The sequence below is a fragment of the Oncorhynchus masou genome, chromosome 24 (genome assembly GCF_036934945.1).
Source record: "Oncorhynchus masou masou isolate Uvic2021 chromosome 24, UVic_Omas_1.1, whole genome shotgun sequence".
In the NCBI taxonomy this organism is placed as follows: domain Eukaryota; kingdom Metazoa; phylum Chordata; class Actinopteri; order Salmoniformes; family Salmonidae; genus Oncorhynchus; species Oncorhynchus masou.
In genome coordinates, this window is record NC_088235.1 from 101,179,507 (window position 1) to 101,198,557 (window position 19,051).

Sequence of the window (19,051 nt, forward strand, 5' to 3'; positions counted from 1 at the left end):
CTGATCCTGCATGTAAAGTCTTTCATGACTGAGACTTTGGCCACTCAGCATGTGATGTCACTGTGAGCCGGGGCTTTGTTGTTACCCATTGGCCGAGCTCTGTTGGCCGCTACCTGTCAATCACGCTTGTGTTATGTCACTCACTCTCACAAAAAAGGTTGAGCGAGAGAATGTCCCCTCAGAACACATTGTTTTGGAGAGAATGTCCCCAAGACAAGACTGGAGATGTAGGATGAAGGAGGTTCCAAAACATTTGCTGTTGTTCACTCAGACAAATGTAAAAAGTGTTTTAATACTTTTAAAACTTCTAACCAACTAGTATTACCAGTAGATATCTGGTAGTTTGCTCTTTTCACTAATACATTTAGTCAAAGTGAAGTGAGCAACACCAGTGCACATGTCAGGCTTGTTATGACTTTCATAAAGAACTTCTGTTGCTATGGCTGCTGCCAATTATGCGGAAGGGATAAGTATATCCTTGCTATTCAGCTTCGCTTTGTGTTCAACAACCAGAAAGCTCTTTTGCGTGCCATAGAAGACAGTAGTTAAAAGTCATAATTATGGGTTCACTTCAAGATTTGTCAAAATGTCCAAACAACCGTGTTGCCACATCAGAGCAGTCAAAATAAGAAGTAAAAAAATTAAAAATACAACGTACTAAGAGAGTTGTGTAGGGGCTGTCATCACAATATAGGGGGTACACCCTCTCTGCCCAGAGTCGGTGAAACGCACTTTGGTGATGAAATTTTAAATCCTTATGTGAAGACAAATATCATTTTTTATGTTCTGAATCGTTCAGTGGGGTTTTTCAATCTTCGAAAAAGAACAGAAATTTCAAATTAAACGTATACTAAAATATGAAAATACTACATGTCATGTCTCTAAATCGATATCCCTCTTACCTCTATATTGTTTTATGTCCTGCGGATTTGAGAAGAAAGACGAGCCTGTCAGGTAGCCATGTAGATTTAATTATTGTACAGAATCCAGCCTTACTGACGCAAATCAATTTTCCAGATTTTGTTTACCACTTTTGTGTCTTTCCTCCATTGATTTAGTCACCCTAATTCTGGCCATGCTACAAGGGTAACAACTTCAATACAGTTTGGACAGATTATGATAGAGATAAGAAGTTGGTCAAAATATGCATTTTTGATTGGACACCCTACATAATAGTTAAAATCGTGCTGCGCCGTCTCGACACTGAAACACACACACACCAAAAGTGAACTTCAGTAAATTGGTTAACTCGGACAGCCCTAGTCTACAGCGTTGCTTAATCCCGGGAATGAGCTTCAGTCACAAAGAAAAAAAATGATTTATTCCCTTCAGGAATGCCAACTAATTCCACCTGGCTAACTAATGTCTGGCTGGGTTTAGCTAACCTAATGACTGACACCACTATGTGGAGATTTGATTAGAGAGAGTAGAGGTATGTGTGTGTGCGTGGTGTCTCAAAGACTGATTGAAAGACTGATTGACTGAGAGACAGACAGACAGCCGCCAGCACTAAGTTGAGGAAGGGAAAGAGGTGAGTACAGAGAAAGAGGAGAAAGGGATAGTAAAAGAAAAGGAGAGAGTGAGTGAGAGTAGATTAGAAAGACTATAAGACTAGGAGGAGGGAGATGGATAGAAGTAGTTCTAGAGGTTATTTACCTGCAGCTGTGGCTCTGCTGGAACTGGCTGGCCCCTCCTCCTGAGGTTTGCATGTGTGCAGCATCTGTCTGTGCAGCTGTACCGACGGCTCCATGGAATGTACAGCATTCCCCTGCTGACTCCCCTCTCCACCTCCACCTCCGCCACCCAGGCTCTCCCCCACACCCTCCAGGTCAGGGCTGCAGCCTTCCAGGGTCCGCCCGGCCACCCCTTCCCGGCTGGGCCTCCTCTGGATCTGGGGGGCTTGGGGCTCCTGGGGCCGTGTAGGGACCATCAGTCTGACCTGGGGGATGGCGGTGGGTCTGTAAATGTGAGGTAGCTCTGGTTCTTCATCCTCAGGGATGGGGTTGTACCAGATCTCCCCCTCGTCATCCGCATCATTCTCCTCGGCCGGGTCCACACACCTGGGCTGGGGTCCAACGTGGGCGTGGCACATGCTCACCTGGGGTAGGTGCAGGCGGAGGGGCCGGGAGGGCGGCGGTCCGGGGGGTTTTAGGTACTCCGGGGAGGGGCTAGGAGGGGGTCGGGGTGTATGTCCATGTCCATTGTCCTCCTCTGCTCCCAGAATGCACTGGGGGTCATCCTGGGTGGTGTGATGCGGCCTCCCAGAGCTCTGCTGGAGCCAGTTGCGTTTCTTGGAAACGGTGATGGTGTTGAGTGGGGGTCTCCATAATGACAGCTCACTGGCCTTGCCCTCGCCAACCTCGTGCCTATCGGAGGAGTGGACATTCTCTATCAGAGCTGCAGGAGAGAGAGTGAGAGAAAGAGAGACGTGTCAGACTGCAGAGCAGGAGAGACTGAGGCTGTATCTGAAATGGCATCCTATTATCTGGTCAAAAGTAAAGCACTACTATGTAGGGAATAGGGTGCCATTTTGGACGCATTCTTATACTGATATCTCACTGCCACCATCTGCTCACCTGTATCCCTTCATACAGGAGCCTTAAGACACAAAGAGATATTCTGGCAACTATCACCATGGAAACAGTGTGGGATGTTTTATAACTTGTTGAATCATAGCCTCCCACTTGTTTTCTAAACCCAACATTTGATTACCTGATTATATTTGCCTTGCGAGGATAACGTTGTGCCTTTGTTACTTTAAATGAAAACATCTGTATCATGAAACCATAGGTGACTTACCAACAGTGACTTACTCGGCCTTGGGATGGAGAAATGTGTAGGGACTTTTCCCTCTCTTCTCACGCTCACATACAACCACACACGTTACTCAAAATCCAAACACATCATCTTTCTTCACGTCTGTATTTCACCTCTGATAGACAGAATGAGAAATGTGTTTTTTGGTATTTTTCTCCACTGCTGGTTCTGCTATATTTGGACTAAAACACAAACCGTCATTACTACGTGGCAGGCCATGCAGGCCCCTTGTAAACACAAACGCCTCGCAACACTGGCACATCTCCTCCAATGACTTCCCATCCCTGGAATGTCAGCTTGGGGAATGTGCGAGCTCAGACCTAGCGGAAAATCACACACAGAGAGAGACGGGATAGAGTCAGAGCTCCCTTAAACAGAGCGGGGGGAAAAAATCAGAAAAATCACAGCCATCGTGACAGCAGTGAAAATAGAGGTGCCAGGGATCAGGAGGACGAGGAGGGGATGGAAGGTGAGGAGGATGGGATGAAGGGATGAGGCAAATGGGATGGAGGGTGAGGAGGATGGTTTGGTCAGTTGACATAAGTAGAACCAGCAGCGATATGAGCATCAATAGGGGCAGATAAAAAATGTGGTGATGAGGCAGCTTCTGGCTTGACATTTTTCTAAGGGTTCAGAAAGTACCATCCCCATTCAACGCAACAAGAGATGTCCCTGTGTGTCTGTACAGTTCGCAGCTCTGTGTGTACAGTTTACCTAACAGATAATAAAAAGAGAAGCCAAATCTCTTACAAATCGCAACGCAAGTAACCCTGCAAATCATGCAAAGATTGTTTGTCTGACAGGTCTTGTTTTTCCGCAGGCAGTGTTGACAAGCCATGGGCTGATGAGCAGATGCTGCCTGCTGGGAAAGAGAGAGGGAAACAGACAGGCTGGATCTGAGTGATGAGGGCTGGGTCCTGTTGCAACACGCATCGCATGGCAGTCTTCTCTCTGTAAAGACTGTTTTGATACGAGCATTCTCCTCTCAGCCCAGACGAGCCCCTCCACAGTAGACGCTAATGACAAGTTCTCTTTTCCTTAAGGAAACAGATTTCCTGCAAGCTGCGCTACAACCACCAAATTACAGACTGGATACCGAGAATGTTTTCACTTATAAAACAACATACATAGGGTCCAGAGTTGGGTGTTGGTGTGTGTGTGTGTGTGTGTGTTCAGGGTTGAAGAAGTGTACTATTACAAAGTACCAGCGTGTCAGAATAAATAGTTTATTTTTAACCAGTGCAATCAAATTAGTGGAACATGGCCTGTAAAGTTGCGTAAGGAAGCTATTCCGAGTTCACTAGATTGAAACTAAGTTTATTTTTTGCTTGGCTGATTTTATTGACATGGGCCCTAAAGGCACAGTGTGTGTGTGTGTGTGTGTGTGTGTGTGTGTGTGTAGTGTGTGTGTGCGCGTGCGGGCACATTAGCTTTTTACCTCATATAAAGAGCTCTACGATATTGATAAACCCTAACCCTAACCCTAACCCTGGCAGTGGTATTCAAACTTTTTCAGTGGGTACCCCATTTTTTCAGACAATTTCTGGAGACCCCATTTTTCCCCCCAAACATTTTCCGTGACCCCACCTCACCCCAAATCTAATGGCACAACCTTAAATCGGTACATTTAGATTTTTACATCAACAAATAACCTTCAATTCATTGTAGTTTAATCTCTTATCAAAATGAAAACATGTATAAATACATTTACTCATTAAAACTGTATGTTTCAAATGATCATTCTCAAAAAATGGTGTATATTATCCCATTCAATAATCTGTAGTCTTAATTTATTGTACATTATTATAATTATTATAACCTCAAAGCAGTTCCAGTTTTAGCAAACATCCGCATTCGGCTAACTAGCTAATGCAGCTATTATGATGTAACTAAGGAGAATGCAGAAATAATTTTGTTTAGTTTGCTACCTACCTTAAACTCGCATTGTTGAATAGTTTGCATTGCTAATGGCTACTGTGATGTTTACGGTAAATTGGAGCTGCAAAGCAAGAATGCCACGTTGCCAGCCTCAACGAAATGTAAGGAAGTCAAGAATGTCATGTATATTGAAACAGTTGATGTACATATTATGTCAATTGAAATCTTGTCGTAGTGCCTCTGCTTAAACTTTCGTCAATGAGAATAGGCACTTAGCATGGGGATGGCATGTTAGCATTAGTGCTAGCCTTAGCTCAAGTTGATTTAGAGGCTGCTGTCGTACAGCCTAGCGTGAGTTAAGCTGGTCACTGCAGAGCTGTCTCCTTTAAGGGGTCTTCCATAACAGAGGTAGCGTGTTCCCACATGTAGGACATTCCAGACCACAGCTCCTCTAGATTGACAGTTTTCTCTTCAACACCTCTCACACATCATGCATGGCACGGCACCGCCTTCCTCCAACACCCCTCCATCCATTTCCTACTATCTCTCTACCATCACATCAAACTGTAAACGCATATTGAATTCATATCAATGCCCTGAAAACAAAAAAATACTATTGATGTAGGCAGTAGCGTGCCGGGGTTCTGGGGCCTGGGCCTTCAGTGAAGTCCTACACAGTCCCACCCGAATTAATCCACCTCTTATTACCATCATTATGATGCCATGGCTCTAGACACTATACATTTAGACAGAAACGCAGTATAACCAGGCGTTGCGTCACCTTGAAATTGAAATTTTTATTCAGAGAATTGCAGGGGAAGAGTACAATACCTTTTCATTGTGCAACTTCGTTGTCCTGCGCGCTTGTTCGTTGAGCTGTAGATCTACTCGGGTGTCCCCAAATGTTTTCAAAAGCACCATTGTTTGTAAGAAGTGCCCAGCCGTACTTTGGTGTCTCGTTGCTGCCTTGGTTAGACAACTCAGGTTTGCAAAGCCAGTGTGGCTCCAAACACCAAATCGATCACTTGCAAATAATAGGCATTCCCAGCAGTACAGTTTGCAGTGCTTCTCGTAGCCTGTCTTTGTAGCGTCAGCTTTGTAGCGTCGGCGTCTACCTCTCCTGACAATGTCTAACTTTTCTTGAAAAGTTTGTCTTCAGAATGGCGTTATAATTATATCCTCGACCAAATAGATATCTTCTCCTTCCGCCATTGTGGGTTGAAAAAACAGTTTAGTAGTATGCAAATTAATTCGTTGATCAATTTCAGTTTCCTAGTTCTGAGACCTGCCCATATAGGACCTGCCTCTCAATATTGGTAATCCAATCAAAAGACGTGCAGGCACTACGCCTGCTAGCTGGCTCCTGTGTAACACTGGAGCCAGCCAGCAGGCGTACAATAGCCAACTCTAAAGCTGATTGGTTGACACTAAATTTTAATTTTCATTCACTTTAAGCTACAAGCGCCCGCACTGTTGATTCTGAAGGCCTGAGGGCAGATTTGAGACCCTGGCAACACATGATGGCTGAATATGATTGGATAAAATATCTAACATAAAGACCAGCCCTCCAAATCTCAACCTGGGGCTGGAAGCAGTGCAACCAAGAGGAACGCTATGAAATGAAGAGTGTAACTCTTACTCTGGGGAATAATTTAATACATATTTGTGGGAAAATATATTTAAAAAAAATATATATTCTGATGATGTTTAGGCCAGCAGAGAAGGCCTTGCTGGCCCTGACGGCCAACCACTGGATGTAGGTCACAACAATTGCCATGGAGCCTCAAGCAGTGGAAAGAACCAACTGAAAAATAACTTGTGCAGGTTCTAGAACACTCAGTAAACTGTAGGGATTAATATTCTTCAGAAAATCACCCCCAAGTTTCAATACCGGGAATAATTCATATTTATCCACATTGTCCCGGGAAATACCGTGAAAATCTGAATTCCATTTAAAGTGTTTAAAACCAAGATTCTGTATGGTCGCTATGCCAGGATTCTCCCCAAATAAGAGGGGTGCTGTGCCACTATGTAAAGATTTCAGAGCAAATTAAACTGATATTTAGTAATGATAGAGTAACTGTCTTTGATCGCCAATGACACTGTTGTGAATTGCGAAACAGACAATTCATCAATTTTGAACGTTATGTTCCTCAATTCAGTGCATTTCAGCAGTAGGCTATCCCGACACAGAGCGGGCTCAAGATTTATTTTATTTTACCTTTATTTAACCAGGCAAGTCAGTTAAGAACAAATTCTTATTTTCAATGACGGCCTAGGAACAGTGGGTTTAACTGCCTGTTCAGGGGCAGAACGACAGATTAGTACCTTGTCAGCTCGGGGGTTTGAACTTGCAACCTTCCGGTTCCTAGATGCACAGAGCGTCTCTCGGGTATAGCGTTGTCGAATCATACACATTTTGTAACGGCAGTAACAAAAGTCAAATGACCAAAGTTGCTAAACTTGCTAAATAACTTCCATCAAAGAATGACAGAATATCTCCTATATTTGGCAAAATCTGGTTGATGGTTATACATACAGCAGACCAGTTTAAATAGTGGAAATAATTTAAATATCAAGGTATCTTAACCTGTTTAACAAATATCCATATCTACTCTCATACCGTTTATCGATCACATATTCTCTACCGAAGCTCTCATATGGGCAGCAAGTACGAGACATCGCAGAGAAGCTTGGGAAATGTTATATCGCTATTTTGACATGCATTGGCAAGAGACATGCTTTGATAATGCAACCTATTGATTACAGAATAAAATGAGGAATTGTCATGTACGACAGGATTTTGGGTTTCAGTGGAATTGGGACTGGATAGGAAAATAGCCTAGGCTTTAGGACAGGAAAATATAGAATTTCCGTCATGCCTCTATGAATTGTTAACAGACTTCATTGTCTGTGACAGAGATGCCTATGTAGTGAACTATGCATAGGCTTATCAAATTTGTGACTCTCTGCAGTCACAATAGCAGCTTAAAGAGGCATACGTTATTTTATAGGCTATATGGTTTCCTGTAGGGTTTATTAACTGCATTCAGGTCACGTGTGCAGTTCGGCAGTGTCAATTATGCGTGTATTGAATTTATGCCGATTTTGTATGAAGTAAATACTCTAGGCTAAAGGCTACCATGCAACAGCCTATTTGGATAATGTGCTATTTAGAGAACAAGCAATAATCGACCGAGCCAAAATATTGGGTCCTTCTTTGTTGGCTTTGCGGATAGTCCCTCTACATAGCAAAACTGCTGCTAGGCCAGCCGCAATTTACCGCCTGAGCCACGAGCACTGCACAATGCGGAGGAATGTCTAACTGGGAAAATCAGCAGCAGCAAGATAAATCATTCTCCAACAGAAAGTTGCAGTATTGAGAAATGCATGAATTGACACAGTGGCCAAAATCTAACTCCTCTTGCAAATATTAGTTTAGTTAATTCACTAATAATAAGGCTTGTGTTGACGTGCCCGCACATGCATGCAACATGCTTAGGTAGCTAGCTAGCTAAGCAGATAGCTATGTGACCTGTTAGCAGAGATTACGATAACTAACCCTTTCGTCTGTTGCGTTAGATAGCTATCTATATTAGCTACTATGCTGGCTAGATAAACATGGTGCTAATATATCAGATAGGAGCTAATAGCCAACATAGTTAGCGGGTTATCATTTTGAACATGCACCATTTCCGGCAAGGAGCCATCTGACTTCCGGTTAGCTATTTACTGGTGTGCTGACCTGACCAACCACAATCGTATCAGTAAATTGACAGTTAATAGTTGGATTAGATGATTGTCATAATAGAGAAAGAAGGAACTGTTTTAAAATGCCTAAATAAAGGTTGGCAATAGGTGTAGCTACCTAAGAATCTTCCTGCATGCTTATGGACCAAAAAAGCTGTAGGTCAGCACGTGTGTGTACCTTCTCACTTTGCAAACTATGGGAAGATTTGAGTCATTCAGACAGAACTTGCATCATTGTGTCACCTTTTTTTCCTACCATCGCTCTCCTTGTTAGATACTATGCCCATTTATGGCTTGATAAGAAAATGCCATCGCTATTGAACCAGTTCTCATAGTAGCAATAAACAGCAGTAAGTGATACGAGCGATGGAGAGAGATGTGAAAGGGAGCAGAGTTACAGCTTAGCTCTATCCCATCGTAGCAGTAGGATCAAGTTACAACGTGCAATTTCTTGACAGATAGCTGAACTAGCCAATTGAATTGTTTAGAATTTCGTCCTGGCAGCTGAGATGTTAAGAGATGTGTCCTGACAGCTGAAATAAATATAAAAAATCCTAGTCAAAGATAATGAGAAGAAAATACTAATTTCATAAGCATCCGTGATCACTAGTGATGCACCGACATGACATTTTTGGCTATTTTCCTTACCAAAAATAACAACGATACCAATAACCGATATTTAACATTTTTGCGGCCTTTGAAGCATTCTAGTACAGTTAAATAGTTAACACACACACATGGATGCAGCAGTCTAAAGCACTGCATCTCTGTGCAAGAGGGTCACTACAGGGTCTGGGTCGAATCCAGGCTGTATCAAATTCGGCCAAGATTGGGCGTACCATAGGGTGGCGCACAATTGGCCCAGTGTTGTCCGGGTTTGGCCGGGGTAGACCGTCATTGTAAATAAGAATTTGTTCTTAACTGACTTGCCTAGTTAAATAAAGGTTATACACACACACACACACACACACACACACACACACACACACACACACACACACACACACACACACACACACACACACACACACACACACACACACACACACACACACACACACACACACACACACACCACTGACCAAAAAGTTATTTTGTTAGCATTTACGTATGTCCCCATTACCAGTAAAACATCATCAAAAACCTATTTCTTTCACTTATTTGCTGTGCTGTTTTGTTGTTCATTTGTTCAGTCGTTTCATTCTCAACCAGGATTTCATCATACATGTCAAGCAGTGAAGTTTCAGCTCTGTCTGTCCATGGCCACTTTTCCTCGGTGCGCACTGTCACTGTGTCTGTTTCCATCTTGTCCAGCTGTGTATGTAACATGTCACGTAAGCCCTGTTTCTTGTCTGCATCGAAGTAGTGGTCCTTGTACATCGCATCGAGCATGAAAGTTGCGGTCCTTGTACATCGCATCGAGCATGTTGGTGACACAGTTAAGAGAGAATGCCACCGAACAGCTTGTTCACAGCCTGTGTCGGCAGTTTTGTTGAGCAGGCGTTTCAATGCCATAAGAGGGTATCACGTCTACTGCAGGAGCAAATTATGAGCTTATTTCTCGAGTCAGTTGTTCGAATGGAGCTAGCTAGTGTGTTCATGTTTCCAACATGTTCTCAAATGCCATTGAAATGGCAGCTGCGGTATGACAACCAGCATAACCAGCACATTCATGAGCATGAAATACGACTTTCCTCAGTGCCAGATTTTACGCGGCGTCATTACGTCATGTACCTACGTTATATAAGTATGCATGTCAGCTTTGACATCGGTTTTTGCACATCGGCGTTAAACTAGACATCGTTCTGATGTTGATGTTGGCATTTTTATCTAATATCGTCCGATTCCGATATCTTCACCGATATAGCGTGCATCCCTAGTGGTCACACATCACGATCACAAATCAAATCATGAAATGACTTTGGACCCATAGATTTTCTTCAAACTAACAGCAGTGCCTGTATGATGTCTTTCCATATCGGCGTGACATGTGGCAGTGGAGCTTCTTTGCCAATGTTGTTGATCAGTAGGATAATATTAAGTCCCAAATGGAAGACAAACAGATTGTTTGTCACCTGTAGCACCATAGACTCCACTGATCACCCAAAACAAGCTCAATAACTCAATGCATGCACACACTCCTATTGAATATGCATTCACCTGTATTGTGAATAGGCCTATGCCATCTTCATTTACCCAGTTTATCAAGACATTTACCATTCAAATTAAATTATTGCCATTTTGTTGTTATGTATTAGTGGCCTTCAGCCTCCTTGACACCCAAAAATCGGCATTGGTCCTAAGTAATCCAGAATGGTCACTTTCTAGTGGTTTTTTTGTGTTAATCTACTGCTGACATGTTGTGCATTTTGAGGAATTGCATTAGTGCCATATTTGGGGAAAATGTAATTTCTCTGGTCTTGTCATTTTATTGATGAGATGTGAAGAGTTCCCAGGAATGTCCTGGGATTCATAGTAAACTGTGTGAGAACTAAAGCAGTGGTGAAAAACACTGTCACGCCCTGGCCTTAGTTATCAGTGTTTTCTTTATTATTTTGGTTAGGCCAGGGTGTGACATGGGTGATTTATTGTGTTTCGTCTTGTCTAGGGGTTTATTAGATTTATGAGGTTGTGTTCAGTGTAGTTGTCTAGGGAAGTCTATGGCTGTCTGGAGTGGTTCTCAATCAGAGGCAGGTGTTTATCGTTGTCTCTGATTGGGAACCATATTTAGGCAGCCATATTCTTTGGGTATTTTGTGGGTGGTTGTCTCCTGTGTTAGTGTTTGCCACACGGGACTGTTTTCGGCTTTTCACGTTTCTTGTTTTGTATTCTGTTCATGTTGAGTTTTCTTATTAAAAAACATTAACTATAACCAAGCTGCATTTTGGTTCGCCTCTCCTTCCCAGGAGGAAAGCCGTTACAAACACTCAAACTGGGTCAACACTTGCTTGATAGAGACATATGACTTTGCCCTTATAAACCTAATCTGTGGGAATGCAATGTGTGTGTGTGCTGTGTATGTGTGTGCTGGGTGTGTGTGCGCTGTGTTTGTGCGTGCCCTAACCCGACCCTGAGATAACTTTAGTGCACTCTGCGCTGATTGACACAGCTTGCCAAGACCTGAGCCTTCCTTCGCCCTTGGCTTCTAGTTGGCATGAGAGTCCGGTAACCTTCACCAATAGTGTCCACAGTGGTCAACACACGCACACACACACACAGCCAATTAAAAGTAATGCAGACTGAGACCTGTGAGAGTGGCTTGGAGTGGCATGCCTGCCCAATGAACACCCAAGACCTTAGGGGTAACATATGGCCTGGGCAAATAATGCAGTGTGTGTGTTCGTGTGAGTGTGTCAGTCAGTCCTCTTCCCTGCCGCCCTGTTGCGGGGGTGAGAATTGGAAATGGTGTCACTCTCCCGGTCACATAGAATACCAACAGAAAAAACAACAAGAATTCCACCTTATCATTGTTCCTATTCTTTCCGACCTATTCATTCATACTGCTATCTCCTTTTCTTTGGAATCTTAAACTAGAAAAACACATTAAAAAAACATTGCCTGAGACATCACATGAAAATGAAGATGCTGGTGCTTGACTTTGACTTGGCAGAGTCAACAGACAAACTCGGAGAGAATATCGTATTATGATTAGTATTTGACTCACCCTCTACATAAAGATGTCTGGCTCTACTACCATGATGCTGCTTCCTCTATCTCATTCATCATCTGATCTGTCTTTAGTATCACAAACAGCAGACAGGAGGAAGCATTGTATTTGGTAATCTGGAACTGGTGCTACGTGTGTTTATGAGAGAAAACAGTGCAGTTCAGTAACAAGACTTGGCTTGATGCAGACACAGAGAGCGAAACAGTCTTAACACGACTTAACAGTGGAGGGAAGCTGGCAAAGAGGATCAGATTGAATATTTCCTGCCTATTTGATATTGTAGCCACTTTAATACATTACCAAGAGCAGGGGAGATCACTTTACCTTGGGTTATATGTTACAGCAAAAGGGTTACGCCACAATTTTGGAAAGCATCAGTGATTTTAACCAATGATGAGGAGGCATTGACTACTAATTGTTTGATGTCACTGGAATCACTTATCTTCCTGTGTCTTTTTTTTTTACACAGAAATGTGCCATTTTCACAGTATGTTGATGTTGGCGTGGTGCTGGACATCATGAATATAGAGTAGACATGTTTTAAAATGTCCCTATAAGACCAGATATATCACCTGTAGAAAGTATGACATTTGCATATAAATGATTTGTGAAGCATATATGTCAGCCATATAACGGGTTTATGAAGCCTTTACTCCTTGTAAATGATATATTGTGACCTCTGACAAATATTACCCATAATCCCAATTCAGGTGTGTGACTTCCAATAAGGTTAATATCCAAAGCATGCAGACAGAGGCTGGTTATTATTCTCTGACGAGGGGATCAGACTGAGCCATAACAGGTACTGAGAAAAAGAGAAAATCAAATCTTCAAAGTCTGGTGGGCCTTTCACCCTACTAGCTGGCATGGCTATTGGTCTACAGTAGGTTTGATTTATCCTCATTCCTTTGAGCCCCAAACTGACGAAAACAAAAATACTGAGTAGAGACCTACTGCCTGTATGCTACACATGGTAGTAGACGCCTGGAGATAACTGAACTCTACACAACTCAGCCAGTGTTTGTCCCAGCGTATCATTCTAGATCTTCCCTATCTTTCTTAACCATCAACAATATCGTGGTGGTCCCACTTCACACACACACTCACACACACATATGCACACATGCACACACACGATGAGCCATCTAACAACTTCTCACTACTCTATTTTAACCTACTTCCCAAGACACTCAGTCACACACACATCACTGTGAATAGCACATTGTGGGTGATGAATATGCAGGGGGATTTCACACTAATTATAAAAGTACAAAGATGCCATACAGACACTTTAAAAGGACTGTCGTCAAATCTATTTTACACTCCTAATCAACTGCATTATATTTATGACTTCAAAGTGAGTTCTAATTTCCAATAAATAAACCAGGAGGGGGATAAATGGGGATCACTTTTAGCATGTCAGCCAAGACACATATCTGCATAAATTAAAAGAGCGCCTATAAAAGGAACGTTTATAGTCTAAGTTTATAGTCACGCTTTGAGAGGTTTTGGTATTACCTTTTTTAAATGGCTCTTTGTGGAGCAGAGAGAGAGGTTAGAGAGATCAAGAGAAAGAGAGAGGAGAGAGATCTAGAGTGAGAGAGATCTAGAGAGAGAGAGGAGAGAGATAGATCTAGAGAGATAGAGATCTAGAGAGGAGAGATAGATCTAGAGAGAGAGAGATCCACAGAGGTAAGATAAGCTCTGGGGCTGACCTTAATAAATACTTCATCGCTGCCCATTTTGTTCATTCATACTAAGGAATTAAGTAACAGGGAGCAAACAATTTAAACAACAGGATTGGCATTCTAAATATTCACTCCCAGGTCCTTTTAAAATGCAAGTTACTATGGAACTTATGAAGGAAGGAGTGGGGGACAAGACAGTGAATAAAACAACCTACAGGGAGAGAAACCTTATTTTCTCTTCCCAGGTCCCTGAGCTAGTCTTTCTATACATCCCTTTTCATACACCTAGTGGCTTCTCTGTCTCACTGTCCTCTCTTTCCCTGTCTTCTCCTGTTGGTCGACTTCAACAGGTATGGTAAGACAGTGGAAAAGTGCAGAAGAGGCTGAACTTTTCTATGATGAGAGAAGAAGAGAGTAGAGTAGACAAAGATGAATAGAGAGACAGAGAGGGAAAGAAGAGAGGGAGAGAGAAACAAAGACATGGGAGATGAAGAGAGGGCTAGAGAGAAGGAGAGACAGCGACATGAGAGATGAAGAGAGGGCTAGAGAGAAGGAGAGACAGCGACATGAGAGATGTAGAGAGGGCTAGAGAGAAGGAGAGACAGCGACATGAGAGATGTAGAGAGGGCTAGAGAGAAGGAGAGACAGCGACATGAGAGATGAAGAGAGGGCTAGAGAGAAAGAGAGACAGCGACATGAGAGATGAAGAGAGGGCTAGAGAGAAGGAGAGACAGCGACATGAGAGATAAAGAGAGGGCTAGAGAGAAGGAGAGACAGCGACATGAGAGATAAAGAGAGGGCTAGAGAGAAGGAGAGACAGCGACATGAGAGATAAAGAGAGGGCTAGAGAGAAAGAGAGACAGCGACATGAGAGATGAAGAGAGGGATAGAGAGAAAGAGAGACAGAAACATGAGAGATGAAGACAGAGAGAGAGAAAGAGAGACATGAGAGATGGAGCAGGATAGAGAGAAAGAGAGACAGAAACATGAGAGATGAAGACAGAGAGAGAGAGAAACAGAGACAAGATGAAGAGAGGGATAGAGAGAAAGAGAGACAGAAACATGAGAGATGAAAACAGAGAGAGAGAAACAGAGACATGAGAGATAGAGGGAGAGAGAGAAACAGAGACAAAGATATGAGATGGAGAGAAAAAGAGAGAAAGTAGAAAGTTAGCAGCCATCTCCCTCCCTCCCCCTCTCCCTCCCCATGCTCCCCCTCTCCCTACTTCTCTCCCTCCCCATGCTCCCCCTCTCCCTACTTCTCTCCCTCCACCTTTCTCACCCTCTTTATTTCTCTCCCTCTCCGCTGCAGTCCGGAGATCACACTCTATTTCTAGCCCTGCACCAGAGAGAGTCAACAACAGCACCCGGTACATGTGGCCTATCACCCTATTTACCCTGGACGAGGCTCAACCCACCAGTCATACACATACCTTGGAACACCAACCTCACACACACACACACACACACACACACACACACACACACACACACACACACACACACACACACACACACACACACACACACACACACACACACACACACACACACACACACACACACACACACACATCCATACCCAACCATAGAAAATATCACAGGGAAACAACAAGAAAAAGATGTCACCTCACCAACTACACCTTACAACCTGCAAAAGTAGACATGTATCCCATTTCCTTAAAAAATAGGCCAGCAGATGTAAGGACAGGTTTTATGGTAATACCGTAATAACATGGTAATATCAAAACAGGATATCCATTTGTGTTTCACGATACAGATGTTTTCATCTCGAATTATGGTCTCAAACAAACATTAATACACATTATACATTTCATTGTTCAAGAGTAATGTTCATACCCACCACAACCATTATCACTGTTATCAACACCATGAGACTACAGAGTGAGTTAGTGGTTATTGTTACTACTACAGTGTGGCCCACTATAACCAATGTGCTATTCAGTGTTAAAATGGAACCTACATTAGTGTGTGAAGAAGAAGAACCAGAACCCGCCACCAGTTAGACTAGAGAATCCTACTAGGAAAGCAAAGGGGCCGGTCAGACAGGCAGTTATTCATTCCGTCCCTTTGCTTTGCATCCAGAGGGAGAGAAAGTGAGACCACCACCACCAGACCAGACGGAGTAGTTTAATATGGGTGAAGGAGGATGGAGGAGGACGACAGGGGGGAGATTCCCTGGACCGGAGAGTGGCTCCACCAGGGGGGGCCACCACCTCCCTTCCTACCTGACTGATGCAAAGCCTGGCTCTGGCATGGGACCACAGTGGCGGGTATGGCCCCGTGAACTCTGGTCGTCAGGGCTGCTGGTTTAGATCCACCTGGAACTGAGCTGGCCTGGCCCTGGCTGGGCCGTGGTGCACTATCCAGGCCACCGTGGGTGCCATGGGGTTGGGGCGTGGACCCCGCGATGCGCTGCTTCATCTCCGAAGACAACAGACGGCCTTTGTGCATCCACTCCTGCATCTTGTTGACGGTGACTCCATGGGGCTTGGCAGAGCCTCCCCGGTCCCATGCGCTCATCTCTCCATCTCGCTTGCTGTTACCACCCTGCTGGGTGTCTGCGTTGTCGGACGATCCAGTGAGGCTGTTGACCGAGCCACTACTCTCGTTCAACTTGAAGTCTTCACCGGTGTCTTGAAGCAGGTCGTCGCTGCTCGTGTCACCATTGTAGCTGGCCTGTTTCTCAAACGGGTCAGAGGCTACAACAGCCTGTGGCCTACTTGCTCCATCCCCATTCTCACAGGCAGGGCTTTGGGAACCGAGGGCCTGGATGCAGGGCGCATTGTGCGCACCACTGCGGTATTTGATAGCTCTGTCACTAGTGGAACGCAGTAAGGGAGGCCCAATCCTGCTAGCAGATAGATTCACGAGGCTCTTGCTAATGACATTTTTTTTGAGACTTGGATCCCCTCGGTTTTGACTCAGCAGGCACAACAGGATGGAGTCTGTGTCAGACACCTGTTGGACACTGTGCTCTCCCGACGACCAAGCATCACTGTCCACGTGCTTGATGGACAACCGTGAGCACATGCTGTCCCGAGAGTGACTGGAGGAACTTGCCTGATCTATAAAACCGTTGACACTGACCTGACCATCAAAACTAATATCATGCATGGTGTTTATAAGAAGGTAATAGGCCTCTTTCAACTGGCTCCGCAGTCTGTCTGTCTCCTGCACACTGTCGCTCATGACTTGTCCTTTAGGAACATCTCTTCCCGACTCTATGGCTTCTATTTTATCGGAGCTTTTTCTATCATTTGGACCTAATGACTCAGACACATAAAAGGGAAGAATTACATTATCATAATAATCATCATCCTCGCTATCTAGAGAGTAGTGTCGGAGTGCTCCTTCTCTTGCGCATATGAAGTGGGAGGCCACGTTAACGTCGCATATCTCCAATTCAGTGGGGAAAAATGTCGGGCTCTGCAAATGGGTCACCCTAATGTTGTCCCCTGTAAATTCAGGCGAGCTCCCGTAACTCTCTATGTTTCTAATCACAATGTTTTCCTCGGTGTAATTACTGTCCGGATGATGCGCACACGGGATACCCGGCGGACACATTTGCGTCCCGTTATTTGTAACATTTGTTTTCAATATTTGGTTGTGGCCAGGATGCACGTTTGCCGTAACTTTGAAATCATTTATCGACCCCTGCCCGTTGCCTGCCTCGTAGTTGTACACAGTTTGATGGCAGGAGTCGTCTGTCTGCCCGTGGCTTACTCGAGTCTTTAGATCTTTGTCAAAGCAGACATTTGTTCCATTACTCTTTGAAGCAGGATTGTGGCCATTTGTCATTTTAACTACCCCATCAGGCCTTCTGTGGTATATAATGTGATTATTAGGACTATTGCTCCCAAACCCTATTGAATCCCCTGCGCTATACTGTCGCGGAATGGGGACAAAGTGTTTTCTCTGTTCGTGCGCTCTACCTATGTGTCCTTGTTGTAATTGTCCAGAGAAGTAGCCGGGCCCTTGTTTATGGATTCTGATCATCTCGTCTCTATCGTTCCCCTCGTACTGAGTTGCTCTTTGAAGTGAGACCCCCAAGAGTTCCTCATTTACTCGACCCCTAATCCCGGAGCACCCGCTACCCTGATTGTCCCCCGGCCCCCGGCTAGTGTTTATGTGCATGTTAGCTGAAGCCTCGTACTGCTGGGGAAACTCACTCGTCTCAACAACTCCTACCGTGCTCTGCTCTTGATCTAATCCAACCTTGTTTACTACAATGTCGTTAACGTAACTATCGTTACCTCTCATGATGTTGTCTGTCAGACAATGCAACTCTGCGAACATTACTACTGGACGAGTTTGGCCGTCTGGGTTTTGAGAAACTTTTCCTTTACCTGCTCTGCCCCCATTAGTCGCAGCGCCGTATCCACCAGCCGGCGTCCCTTTCTTAGTTTTCTTCCCCCGAAGTTTTGCTAATAAATTCCTCCTCAGAGGATCAGCCATTCCTTCCTGTCCACCGGTGTTTCTCCAGTTTCAGCACACGCTCTCAGATGGGTAGAGATCGAGTTTGAGCACCCTTTCTGCGGACAAAATTCGCCGGGCGTGCAAAGTCCTCCCCATTCTCCACTGTCACCTCAAAACTGTCCGCCTCGGCCTCACTGACTGGCTTTAGCTACTTAGCTCACTTGCTCAACTGCGCCTCTCTCTCTTCTCTCTCCGCTCTCCGGCCCCTTCCTCTCTGCTCTCTCCGACCCCCCTTCCTCTCTGCGCTTGCTGTTCAAATATTTGGAATATTTTCTGGCGGGGGTGATAGGCGCATTGCGCAAACTCGTACGCAAGCAGTATAATATTTAGCTACCTGCTACATTGTAGAACTTCACGACAATATGTTAAGAATTTGTCAACATTTGGCTGCGTTTACACAGGCAGCCCAATTCTGATATTTTTTTCTCACTATTTGGTCTTTTCACCAATCAGATCAGCTTCGAATAAGAGCTTGTGCTGTGAAAAGATCTGATGTGATTGGTCAAAAGACCAATTAGTGGGACAAATATCAGAATTGGGCTGCCTGTGTAAACGCAGCCTAGTATGCCACTGACACAACATGTGCCATTGTATCCTAGAGGCAACATGTGACAGATTAGCGAATCACTGGTGACATTCCAGTGAAGCTATAAACGCATGAATAAATCCCCACTGAGTACATATAGGTCTAGTCAAAATAGGCATAATAATCATAATAATAATAATAATTCATGATAATATTAAGTAATAA

The 19,051-nt window shown here is 44.1% G+C and overlaps 1 protein-coding gene across 2 annotated transcripts in view; it reads right to left on the bottom strand.

Moving 5' to 3' along the window:
- Nucleotides 1-18,527, bottom strand: part of LOC135513149 (rho GTPase-activating protein SYDE2-like) — an 85,795-nt gene extending 67,268 nt beyond the window's left edge. The window contains exons 1-2 of one of the 2 annotated variants that reach the window (XM_064935906.1): nt 18,171-18,527; nt 1,657-2,397 (exon numbers count right to left, since the gene is read on the bottom strand). In XM_064935906.1, the coding sequence (XP_064791978.1) occupies nt 1,657-2,397; nt 18,171-18,279 (850 nt within the window). In that variant the 5' untranslated portion in view covers nt 18,280-18,527. Of the gene's footprint in view, nt 1-1,656; nt 2,398-16,049 lie in introns of both variants that reach the window. The other variant, XM_064935903.1, reaches the window with a different exon arrangement.
- Nucleotides 18,528-19,051: the final 524 nt, after the last annotated feature.